The 12,994-nt window shown below is 22.9% G+C and overlaps 1 protein-coding gene across 1 annotated transcript in view; it reads right to left on the reverse strand.

Annotated features, from left to right (window-relative positions):
- Positions 1-12,994, reverse strand: part of LOC133608431 (ATP-binding cassette sub-family C member 12-like) — a 74,782-nt gene that overhangs the window by 29,327 nt on the left and 32,461 nt on the right. Inside the window, exon 16 of the mRNA XM_061963653.1 lies at positions 12,962-12,994. This exon is cut by the window's right edge and continues 61 nt beyond it. Within this exon, the coding sequence (XP_061819637.1) occupies positions 12,962-12,994 (33 nt within the window). The remainder of the gene's footprint in view (positions 1-12,961) is intronic.

Consider the following 12,994-nt stretch of genomic DNA (forward strand, 5'->3'; position numbering starts at 1 on the left):
TACTGGAGAGGAGGCTACGCCGGATAGTCCAACCTCGGATTCAGGAGGAACAGTGTGGTTTTCGTCCTGGTCGTGGAACTGTGGACCAGCTCTATACTCTCGGCAGGGTCCTTGAGGGTGCATGGGAGTTTGCCCAACCAGTCTACATGTGCTTTGTGGACTTGGAGAAGGCATTCGACCGTGTCCCTCGGGAAGTCCTGTGGGGAGTGCTCAGAGAGTATGGGGTTTCGGACTGTCTGATTGTGGCGGTCCGCTCCCTGTATGATCAGTGTCAGAGCTTGGTCCGCATTGCCGGCAGTAAGTCGGACACGTTTCCGGTGAGGGTTGGACTCCGCCAAGGCTGCCCTTTGTCACCCATTCTGTTCTGAACTTTTATGGACAGAATTTCTAGGCGCAGTCAAGGCGTTGAGGGGATCCGGTTTGGTGGCTGCAGGATTAGGTCTCTGCTTTTTGCAGATGATGTGGTCCTGATGGCTTCATCTGGCCAGGATCTTCAGCTCTCACTGGATCGGTTCGCAGCTGAGTGTGAAGCGACTGGGATGAGAATCAGCACCTCCAAGTCCGAGTCCATGGTTCTCGCCCGGAAAAGGGTGGAGTGCCATCTCCGGGTTGGGGAGGAGATCTTGCCCCAAGTGGAGGAGTTCAAGTACCTCGGAGTCTTGTTCACGAGTGAGGGAAGAGTGGATGGTGAGATCGACAGGCGGATCGGTGCGGCGTCTTCAGTAATGCGGACGCTGCATCGATCCGTTGTGGTGAAGAAGGAGCTGAGCCGGAAGGCAAAGCTCTCGATTTACCGGTCGATCTACGTTCCCATCCTCACCTATGGTCATGAGCTTTGGGTTATGACCGAAAGGACAAGATCACGGGTACAAGCGGCCCAAATGAGTTTCCTCCGCCGGGTGGCGGGGCTCTCCCTTAGAGATAGGGTGAGAAGCTCTGTCATCCGGGGGGAGCTCAAAGTAAAGCCGCTGCTCCTCCACATGGAGAGGAGCCAGATGAGGTGGTTCGGGCATCTGGTCAGGATGCCACCCGAGCGCCTCCCTAGGGAGGTGTTTAGGGCACGTCCGACCGGTAGGAGGCCACGAGGAAGACCCAGGACACGTTGGGAAGACTATGTCTCCCGGCTGGCCTGGGAACGCCTCGGGATCCCCCGGGAGGAGCTGGACGAAGTGGCTGGGGAGAGGGAAGTCTGGGCTTCTCTGCTTAGGCTGCTGCCCCCGCGACCCGACCTCGGATAAGCGGAAGAAGATGGATGGATGGATGGATGGATATGACATATTTTAAATATTTTTATGACTGATACTCTTCACAAACTTACGGAGCCCCTAAAGGGACATTGGGGAAATTATTTTTTTAATTATTTCAAAAAAATTTTTTTAGACATGTATCTCGTGCGCACGAGAAACTTTTTATAAAGCTCTAAAAAAACAACAACATTTTTATTATTATTATTATTTATTTATTTTTTTTAGACATGTATCTCGTGCGCACAAGATACATGTCTAAAAAATATAACATTTCCACCATGTCTTTTTTTTTTATAACTTTATAAAAAGTTTCTCTTGCGCACGAGATACATGTCTAAAAAAAAAAAAAAAAAAAAGAATTATACATTTTTTTTAATTTTTTTTTATTTTTATAACTTCATAAAAAGTTTCTCTTGCGCACGAGATACATGCCTAAAAAAAAAAAAAGAATTATACATTTTTTATTTTTATATTTTTTTTTATAACTTTATAAAAAGTTTCTCGTGCGCACGAGATACATGTCTAAAAAAAAAAAAAAGAATTATACATTTTTTATTTTTTTTTATAACTTTATAAAAAGTTTCTCTTGCGCACGAGATACATGTCTAAAAAAAAAGAATTATACATTTTTTATTATTATTTTTTTATAACTTTATAAAAAGTCTCTCTTGCGCACACGAGATACATGTCTAAAAAAAAAAAAAAAAAGAATTATACATTTTTTATTTTTATATATTTTTTTATAACTTTATAAAAAGTTTCTCGTGCGCACGAGATACATGTCTAAAAAAAAAAAAAGAATTATACATTTTTTATTTTTTTTTATAACTTTATAAAAAGTTTCTCATGCGCACGAGATACATGTCTAAAAAAAAGAAGAATTATACATTTCTTATTATTATTATTTTTTTTATAACTTTATAAAAAGTCTCTCTTGCGCACGAGATACATGTCTAAAAAAAAAAAAAAAGAATTATACATTTTTTATTATTTTTTTTATTTTTATAACTTTATAAAAAGTTTCTCTTGCGCACGAGATACATGTCTAAAAAAAAAAAAGAATTATAAATTTTTTATTTTTATATATTTTTTTATAACTTTATAAAAAGTTTCTCGCGCGCACGAGATACATGTCTAAAAAAAAAAAAAAAAGAATTATACATTTTTTATTATTTTTTTTATTTTTATAACTTTATAAAAAGTTTCTCCTGCACACGAGATACATGTCTAAAAAAAAAAAAGAATTATACATTTTTTATTTTTATATTTTTTTTTATAACTTTATAAAAAGTTTCTCTTGCGCACGAGATACATGTCTAAAAAAAAAAAGAATTATCCTTTTTTTATTATTATTTTTTTTTTATAACTTTATAAAAAGTTTCTCTTGCGCACGAGATACATGTCTAAAAAAAAAAAAGAATCATACATTTTTTATTATTATTTTGTTTTATAACTTTATAAAAAGTTTCTCTTGCGCACGAGATACATGTCTAAAAAAAAAAAAAGAATTATACATTTTTTTTTTTTTTTTTTTTATAACTTTATAAAAAGTTTCTCTTGCGCACGAGATACATGTCTAAAAAAAAAAAAAGAATTATACATTTTTTATTATTATTATTTTTTTTCATAACATTATAAAAAGTCTCTCTTGCGCACGAGATACATGTCTAAAAAAAAAAAAAAAGAATTATACATTTTTTATTATTTTTTTAAGTTTTATAACTTTATAAAAAGTTTCTCTTGCGCACGAGATACATGTCTAAAAAAAAAAAAGAATTATACATTTTTTATTTTTATATTTTTTTTTATAACTTTATAAAAAGTTTCTCTTGCGCACGAGATACATGTCTAAAAAAAAAAAGAATTATACATTTTTTATTATTATTTTTTTTTTATAACTTTATAAAAAGTTTCTCTTGCGCACGAGATACATGTCTAAAAAAAAAAAAAAGAATTATACATTTTTTATTTTTTTTTATAACTTTATAAAAAGTTTCTCTTGCGCACGAGATACATGTCTAAAAAAAAAGAATTATACATTTTTTATTATTATTTTTTTATAACTTTATAAAAAGTCTCTCTTGCGCACACGAGATACATGTCTAAAAAAAAAAAAAAAAAGAATTATACATTTTTTATTTTTATATATTTTTTTATAACTTTATAAAAAGTTTCTCGTGCGCACGAGATACATGTCTAAAAAAAAAAAAAGAATTATACATTTTTTATTTTTTTTTATAACTTTATAAAAAGTTTCTCATGCGCACGAGATACATGTCTAAAAAAAAGAAGAATTATACATTTCTTATTATTATTATTTTTTTTATAACTTTATAAAAAGTCTCTCTTGCGCACGAGATACATGTCTAAAAAAAAAAAAAAAGAATTATACATTTTTTATTATTTTTTTTATTTTTATAACTTTATAAAAAGTTTCTCTTGCGCACGAGATACATGTCTAAAAAAAAAAAAGAATTATAAATTTTTTATTTTTATATATTTTTTTATAACTTTATAAAAAGTTTCTCGCGCGCACGAGATACATGTCTAAAAAAAAAAAAAAAAGAATTATACATTTTTTATTATTTTTTTTATTTTTATAACTTTATAAAAAGTTTCTCCTGCACACGAGATACATGTCTAAAAAAAAAAAAGAATTATACATTTTTTATTTTTATATTTTTTTTTATAACTTTATAAAAAGTTTCTCTTGCGCACGAGATACATGTCTAAAAAAAAAAAGAATTATCCTTTTTTTATTATTATTTTTTTTTTATAACTTTATAAAAAGTTTCTCTTGCGCACGAGATACATGTCTAAAAAAAAAAAAGAATCATACATTTTTTATTATTATTTTGTTTTATAACTTTATAAAAAGTTTCTCTTGCGCACGAGATACATGTCTAAAAAAAAAAAAAGAATTATACATTTTTTTTTTTTTTTTTTTTATAACTTTATAAAAAGTTTCTCTTGCGCACGAGATACATGTCTAAAAAAAAAAAAAGAATTATACATTTTTTATTATTATTATTTTTTTTCATAACATTATAAAAAGTCTCTCTTGCGCACGAGATACATGTCTAAAAAAAAAAAAAAAGAATTATACATTTTTTATTATTTTTTTAAGTTTTATAACTTTATAAAAAGTTTCTCTTGCGCACGAGATACATGTCTAAAAAAAAAAAAGAATTATACATTTTTTATTTTTATATTTTTTTTTATAACTTTATAAAAAGTTTCTCTTGCGCACGAGATACATGTCTAAAAAAAAAAAGAATTATACATTTTTTATTATTATTTTTTTTTTATAACTTTATAAAAAGTTTCTCTTGCGCACGAGATACATGTCTAAAAAAAAAAAAGAATCATACATTTTTTATTATTATTTTGTTTTATAACTTTATAAAAAGTTTCTCTTGCGCACGAGATACATGTCTAAAAAAAAAAAAAGAATTATACATTTTTTTTTATTTTTTTTTATAACTTTATAAAAAGTTTCTCTTGCGCACGAGATACATGTCTAAAAAAAAAAAAAAAAAAAAGAATTATACATTTTTTTTAATTTTTTTTTATTTTTATAACTTCATAAAAAGTTTCTCTTGCGCACGAGATACATGCCTAAAAAAAAAAAAAGAATTATACATTTTTTATTTTTATATTTTTTTTTATAACTTTATAAAAAGTTTCTCGTGCGCACGAGATACATGTCTAAAAAAAAAAAAAAGAATTATACATTTTTTATTTTTTTTTATAACTTTATAAAAAGTTTCTCTTGCGCACGAGATACATGTCTAAAAAAAAAGAATTATACATTTTTTATTATTATTTTTTTATAACTTTATAAAAAGTCTCTCTTGCGCACACGAGATACATGTCTAAAAAAAAAAAAAAAAAGAATTATACATTTTTTATTTTTATATATTTTTTTATAACTTTATAAAAAGTTTCTCGTGCGCACGAGATACATGTCTAAAAAAAAAAAAAGAATTATACATTTTTTATTTTTTTTTATAACTTTATAAAAAGTTTCTCATGCGCACGAGATACATGTCTAAAAAAAAGAAGAATTATACATTTCTTATTATTATTATTTTTTTTATAACTTTATAAAAAGTCTCTCTTGCGCACGAGATACATGTCTAAAAAAAAAAAAAAAGAATTATACATTTTTTATTATTTTTTTTATTTTTATAACTTTATAAAAAGTTTCTCTTGCGCACGAGATACATGTCTAAAAAAAAAAAAGAATTATAAATTTTTTATTTTTATATATTTTTTTATAACTTTATAAAAAGTTTCTCGCGCGCACGAGATACATGTCTAAAAAAAAAAAAAAAAGAATTATACATTTTTTATTATTTTTTTTATTTTTATAACTTTATAAAAAGTTTCTCCTGCACACGAGATACATGTCTAAAAAAAAAAAAGAATTATACATTTTTTATTTTTATATTTTTTTTTATAACTTTATAAAAAGTTTCTCTTGCGCACGAGATACATGTCTAAAAAAAAAAAGAATTATACATTTTTTATTATTATTTTTTTTTTATAACTTTATAAAAAGTTTCTCTTGCGCACGAGATACATGTCTAAAAAAAAAAAAGAATCATACATTTTTTATTATTATTTTGTTTTATAACTTTATAAAAAGTTTCTCTTGCGCACGAGATACATGTCTAAAAAAAAAAAAAGAATTATACATTTTTTTTTTATTTTTTTTTATAACTTTATAAAAAGTTTCTCTTGCGCACGAGATACATGTCTAAAAAAAAAAAAAGAATTATACATTTTTTATTATTATTATTTTTTTTCATAACATTATAAAAAGTCTCTCTTGCGCACGAGATACATGTCTAAAAAAAAAAAAGAAGAATTATACATTTTTTATTATTTTTTTAAGTTTTATAACTTTATAAAAAGTTTCTCTTGCGCACGAGATACATGTCTAAAAAAAAAAAAGAATTATACATTTTTTATTTTTATATTTTTTTTTATAACTTTATAAAAAGTTTCTCTTGCGCACGAGATACATGTCTAAAAAAAAAAAGAATTATACATTTTTTATTATTATTTTTTTTTTATAACTTTATAAAAAGTTTCTCTTGCGCACGAGATACATGTCTAAAAAAAAAAAAGAATCATACATTTTTTATTATTATTTTGTTTTATAACTTTATAAAAAGTTTCTCTTGCGCACGAGATACATGTCTAAAAAAAAAAAAAGAATTATACATTTTTTTATTTTTTTTTTTATAACTTTATAAAAAGTTTCTCTTGCGCACGAGATACATGTCTAAAAAAAAAAAAAGAATTATACATTTTTTATTATTATTATTTTTTTTCATAACATTATAAAAAGTCTCTCTTGCGCACGAGATACATGTCTAAAAAAAAAAAAAAAGAATTATACATTTTTTATTATTTTTTTAAGTTTTATAACTTTATAAAAAGTTTCTCTTGCGCACGAGATATATGTCTAAAAAAAATAAAAGAATTATACATTTTTTATTTTTATATATTTTTTTTATAACTTTATAAAAAGTCTCTCTGCGCACGAGATACATGTCTAAAAAAAAAAAAAAAAAGAATTATACATTTTTTATTTTATTTTTTATTTTTATAACTTTATAAAAAGTTTCTCTTGCGCATGAGATATATGTCTAAAAAAAAAAAAAGAATTATACATTTTTTATTTTTTTTTATAACTTTATAAAAAGTTTCTCGTGCGCACGAGATACATGTCTAAAAAAAAAACAGAATTATACATTTTTTATTTTTATATATTTTTTTATAACTTTATAAAAAGTCTCTCTTGTGCACGAGATACATGTCTAAAAAAAAATATTTTTTTATTTATTTTTTTTTTTAATTTTTTTTATAACTTTATAAAAAGTTTCTCTTGCGCACGAGATACATGTCTAAAAAAAAAAAAGAATTATACATTTTTTATTTTTCTATATTTTTTTATAACTTTATAAAAAGTTTCTCTTGTGCACGAGATACATGTCTAAAAAAAAAAAAAAGAATTATTTTTTTATTTTTATAACTTTATAAAAAATTTCTCTTGCGCACGAGATACATGTCTAAAAAAAAAAAAAGAATTATACATTTTTTATTATTATTTTTTTTATAACTTTATAAAAAGTTTCTCTTGCGCACGAGATACATGTCTAAAAAAAAAAAAGAATTATACATTTTTTATTTTTATATATTTTTTTATAACTTTATAAAAAGCTTCTCTTGCGCACGAGATACATGTCTAAAAAAAAAAAAAGAATTATACATTTTTTATTATTATTATTTTTTTATAACTTTATAAAAAGTTTCTCTTGCGCACGAGATACATGTCTAAAAAAAAAAAAGAATAATACATTTTTTATTTTTATATATTTTTTTATAACTTTATAAAAAGTCTCTCTTGTGCACGAGATATATGTCTAAAAAAAAAAAAAAGAATTATAAATTTTTTATTATTATTTTTTTTATAACTTTATAAAAAGTTTCTCTTGCGCACGAGATACATGTCTAAAAAAAAAAAAAGAATTATACATTTTTTATTATTATTTTTTTTTATAACTTTATAAAAAGTTTCTCTTGCGCACGAGATACATGTCTAAAAAAAAAAAAGAATAATACATTTTTTATTTTTATATATTTTTTTATAACTTTATAAAAAGTCTCTCTTGTGCACGAGATACATGTCAAAAAAAAAAAAAAGAATTATTTTTTTATTATTTTTTTTATTTTTATAACTTTATAAAAAATTTCTCTTGCGCACGAGATACATGTCTAAAAAAAAAAAAAGAATTATACATTTTTTATTTTTATATTTTTTTTATAACTTTATAAAAAGTTTCTCTTGCGCACGAGATATATGTCTAAAAAAAAAAAGAATTATACATTTTTTATTTTTATATTTTTTTTATAACTTTATAAAAAGTTTCTCGTGCGCACGAGATACATGTCTAAAAAAAAAAAAAGAATTATACATTTTTTATTTTTTTTTTTTTTCATAACTTTATAAAAAGTTTCTCTTGCGCACGAGATACATGTCTAAAAAAAAAAAAAAGAATTATACATTTTTATTTTTTTTATAACTTTATAAAAAGTTTCTCTTGCGCACGAGATACATGTCTAAAAAAAAAAAAGAATTATAAATTTTTTTTTTTTTTATAACTTTATAAAAAGTTTCTCGTGCGCACGAGATACATGTCTAAAAAAAAAAAAAAGAATTATACATTTTTTATTATTTTTTTAAGTTTTATAACTTTATAAAAAGTTTCTCTTGCGCACGAGATATATGTCTAAAAAAAATAAAAGAATTATACATTTTTTATTTTTATATATTTTTTTTATAACTTTATAAAAAGTCTCTCTGCGCACGAGATACATGTCTAAAAAAAAAAAAAAAAGAATTATACATTTTTTATTTTATTTTTTATTTTTATAACTTTATAAAAAGTTTCTCTTGCGCACGAGATATATGTCTAAAAAAAAAAAGAATTATACATTTTTTATTATTATTTTTTTTTTATAACTTTATAAAAAGTTTCTCTTGCGCACGAGATACATGTCTAAAAAAAAAAAAGAATCATACATTTTTTATTATTATTTTGTTTTATAACTTTATAAAAAGTTTCTCTTGCGCACGAGATACATGTCTAAAAAAAAAAAAAGAATTATACATTTTTTTTTTTTTTTTTTTTATAACTTTATAAAAAGTTTCTCTTGCGCACGAGATACATGTCTAAAAAAAAAAAAAGAATTATACATTTTTTATTATTATTATTTTTTTTCATAACATTATAAAAAGTCTCTCTTGCGCACGAGATACATGTCTAAAAAAAAAAAAAAAGAATTATACATTTTTTATTATTTTTTTAAGTTTTATAACTTTATAAAAAGTTTCTCTTGCGCACGAGATATATGTCTAAAAAAATAAAAGAATTATACATTTTTTATTTTTATATATTTTTTTTATAACTTTATAAAAAGTCTCTCTGCGCACGAGATACATGTCTAAAAAAAAAAAAAAAAAGAATTATACATTTTTTATTTTATTTTTTATTTTTATAACTTTATAAAAAGTTTCTCTTGCGCATGAGATATATGTCTAAAAAAAAAAAAAGAATTATACATTTTTTATTTTTTTTTATAACTTTATAAAAAGTTTCTCGTGCGCACGAGATACATGTCTAAAAAAAAAACAGAATTATACATTTTTTATTTTTATATATTTTTTTATAACTTTATAAAAAGTCTCTCTTGTGCACGAGATACATGTCTAAAAAAAAATATTTTTATTTTTATTTTATTTTTTTTTTTTTTTTATAACTTTATAAAAAGTTTCTCTTGCGCACGAGATACATGTCTAAAAAAAAAAAAGAATTATACATTTTTTATTTTTCTATATTTTTTTATAACTTTATAAAAAGTTTCTCTTGTGCACGAGATACATGTCTAAAAAAAAAAAAAAGAATTATTTTTTTATTTTTATAACTTTATAAAAAATTTCTCTTGCGCACGAGATACATGTCTAAAAAAAAAAAAAGAATTATACATTTTTTATTATTATTTTTTTTATAACTTTATAAAAAGTTTCTCTTGCGCACGAGATACATGTCTAAAAAAAAAAAAGAATTATACATTTTTTATTTTTATATATTTTTTTATAACTTTATAAAAAGCTTCTCTTGCGCACGAGATACATGTCTAAAAAAAAAAAAAGAATTATACATTTTTTATTATTATTTTTTTTTTATAACTTTATAAAAAGTTTCTCTTGCGCACGAGATACATGTCTAAAAAAAAAAAAGAATAATAAATTTTTTATTTTTATATATTTTTTTATAACTTTATAAAAAGTCTCTCTTGTGCACGAGATATATGTCTAAAAAAAAAAAAAAGAATTATAAATTTTTTATTATTATTTTTTTTATAACTTTATAAAAAGTTTCTCTTGCGCACGAGATACATGTCTAAAAAAAAAAAAAAGAATTATACATTTTTTATTATTATTTTTTTTTATAACTTTATAAAAAGTTTCTCTTGCGCACGAGATACATGTCTAAAAAAAAAAAAGAATAATACATTTTTTATTTTTATATATTTTTTTATAACTTTATAAAAAGTCTCTCTTGTGCACGAGATACATGTCAAAAAAAAAAAAAAGAATTATTTTTTTATTATTTTTTTTATTTTTATAACTTTATAAAAAATTTCTCTTGCGCACGAGATACATGTCTAAAAAAAAAAAAAGAATTATACATTTTTTATTTTTATATTTTTTTTATAACTTTATAAAAAGTTTCTCTTGCGCACGAGATATATGTCTAAAAAAAAAAAGAATTATACATTTTTTATTTTTATATTTTTTTTATAACTTTATAAAAAGTTTCTCGTGCGCACGAGATACATGTCTAAAAAAAAAAAAAGAATTATACATTTTTTATTATTATTTTTTTTCATAACTTTATAAAAAGTTTCTCTTGCGCACGAGATACATGTCTAAAAAAAAAAAAAAGAATTATACATTTTTATTTTTTTTATAACTTTATAAAAAGTTTCTCTTGCGCACGAGATACATGTCTAAAAAAAAAAAAGAATTATAATTTTTTTTTTTTTTTTATAACTTTATAAAAAGTTTCTCGTGCGCACGAGATACATGTCTAAAAAAAAAAAAAAAGAATTATACATTTTTTATTATTTTTTTAAGTTTTATAACTTTATAAAAAGTTTCTCTTGCGCACGAGATATATGTCTAAAAAAAATAAAAGAATTATACATTTTTTATTTTTATATATTTTTTTTATAACTTTATAAAAAGTCTCTCTGCGCACGAGATACATGTCTAAAAAAAAAAAAAAAAAGAATTATACATTTTTTATTTTATTTTTTATTTTTATAACTTTATAAAAAGTTTCTCTTGCGCACGAGATATATGTCTAAAAAAAAAAAAGAATTATACATTTTTTATTTTTTTTTATAACTTTATAAAAAGTTTCTCGTGCGCACGAGATACATGTCTAAAAAAAAAACAGAATTATACATTTTTTATTTTTATATATTTTTTTATAACTTTATAAAAAGTCTCTCTTGTGCACGAGATACATGTCTAAAAAAAAATATTTTTTTTTTTATTTTTTTTATTTTTTTTTTTTATAACTTTATAAAAAGTTTCTCTTGCGCACGAGATACATGTCTAAAAAAAAAAAAGAATTATACATTTTTTATTTTTATATATTTTTTTATAACTTTATAAAAAGTCTCTCTTGTGCACGAGATACATGTCAAAAAAAAAAAAAAGAATTATTTTTTTATTATTTTTTTTATTTTTATAACTTTATAAAAAATTTCTCTTGCGCACGAGATACATGTCTAAAAAAAAAAAAAGAATTATACATTTTTTATTTTTATATTTTTTTTATAACTTTATAAAAAGTTTCTCTTGCGCACGAGATATATGTCTAAAAAAAAAAAGAATTATACATTTTTTATTTTTATATTTTTTTTATAACTTTATAAAAAGTTTCTCGTGCGCACGAGATACATGTCTAAAAAAAAAAAAAGAATTATACATTTTTTATTATTATTTTTTTTCATAACTTTATAAAAAGTTTCTCTTGCGCACGAGATACATGTCTAAAAAAAAAAAAAAGAATTATACATTTTTATTTTTTTTATAACTTTATAAAAAGTTTCTCTTGCGCACGAGATACATGTCTAAAAAAAAAAAAGAATTATAAATTTTTTTTTTTTTTTATAACTTTATAAAAAGTTTCTCGTGCGCACGAGATACATGTCTAAAAAAAAAAAGAATTATACATTTTTTATTATTATTATTTTTTATATAACTTTATAAAAAGTTTCTCTTGCGCACGAGATACATGTCTAAAAAAAAAAAAAAGAATTATACATTTTTTATTTTTTTTTATAACTTTATAAAAAGTTTCTCGTGCGCACGAGATACATGTCTAAAAAAAAAAAAAAAATTATACATTTTTTATTTTTATATTTTTTTTATAACTTTATAAAAAGTTTCTCGTGCGCACGAGATACATGTCTACAAAAAAAAAAAGAATTATACATTTTTTATTATTATTATTTTTTATAACTTTATAAAAAGTTTCTCTTGCGCACGAGATATATGTCTAAAAAAAAAAAAAAAAATTATACATTTTTTATTTTTATATATTTTTTTATAACTTTATAAAAAGTTTCTCGTGCGCACGAGATACATGTCTAAAAAAAAAATAATAATAATAATTATACATTTTTTATTATTATTATTTTTTTATAACTTTATAAAAAGTTTCTTGTGCGCACGAGATACATGTCTAAAAAAAAAAAAAGAATTATAAATTTTTTATTATTATTATTTTTTTATAACTTTATAAAAAGTTTCTCGTGCGCACGAGATACATGTCGAAAAAAAAAAAAAGAATTATACATTTTTTATTTTTTATTATAACTTTATAAAAAGTTTCTCGTGCGCACGAGATACGTGTCTAAAAAAAATCCAAAAAAAATCCCCTTTGTCCCTTTAGGGGCTCCCTACAAACTCAAGGGAAGCCCTAAAGGTAAAATATATATATTGTATTGTTTTGGAAAATGAAAAATATAACAAATGGCCGCCGCATGTTTTCATTTTTCATTGGAAAAAGTTTGGACACCCCTGATATAGATTATAGATTATGTATTGATTGTTTGCTGACCTTGGTTGACAATGCCGCTGTTTGAACGATCCC

Source organism: Nerophis lumbriciformis, linkage group LG06 (assembly GCF_033978685.3).
Source record: "Nerophis lumbriciformis linkage group LG06, RoL_Nlum_v2.1, whole genome shotgun sequence".
Taxonomy (NCBI): domain Eukaryota; kingdom Metazoa; phylum Chordata; class Actinopteri; order Syngnathiformes; family Syngnathidae; genus Nerophis; species Nerophis lumbriciformis.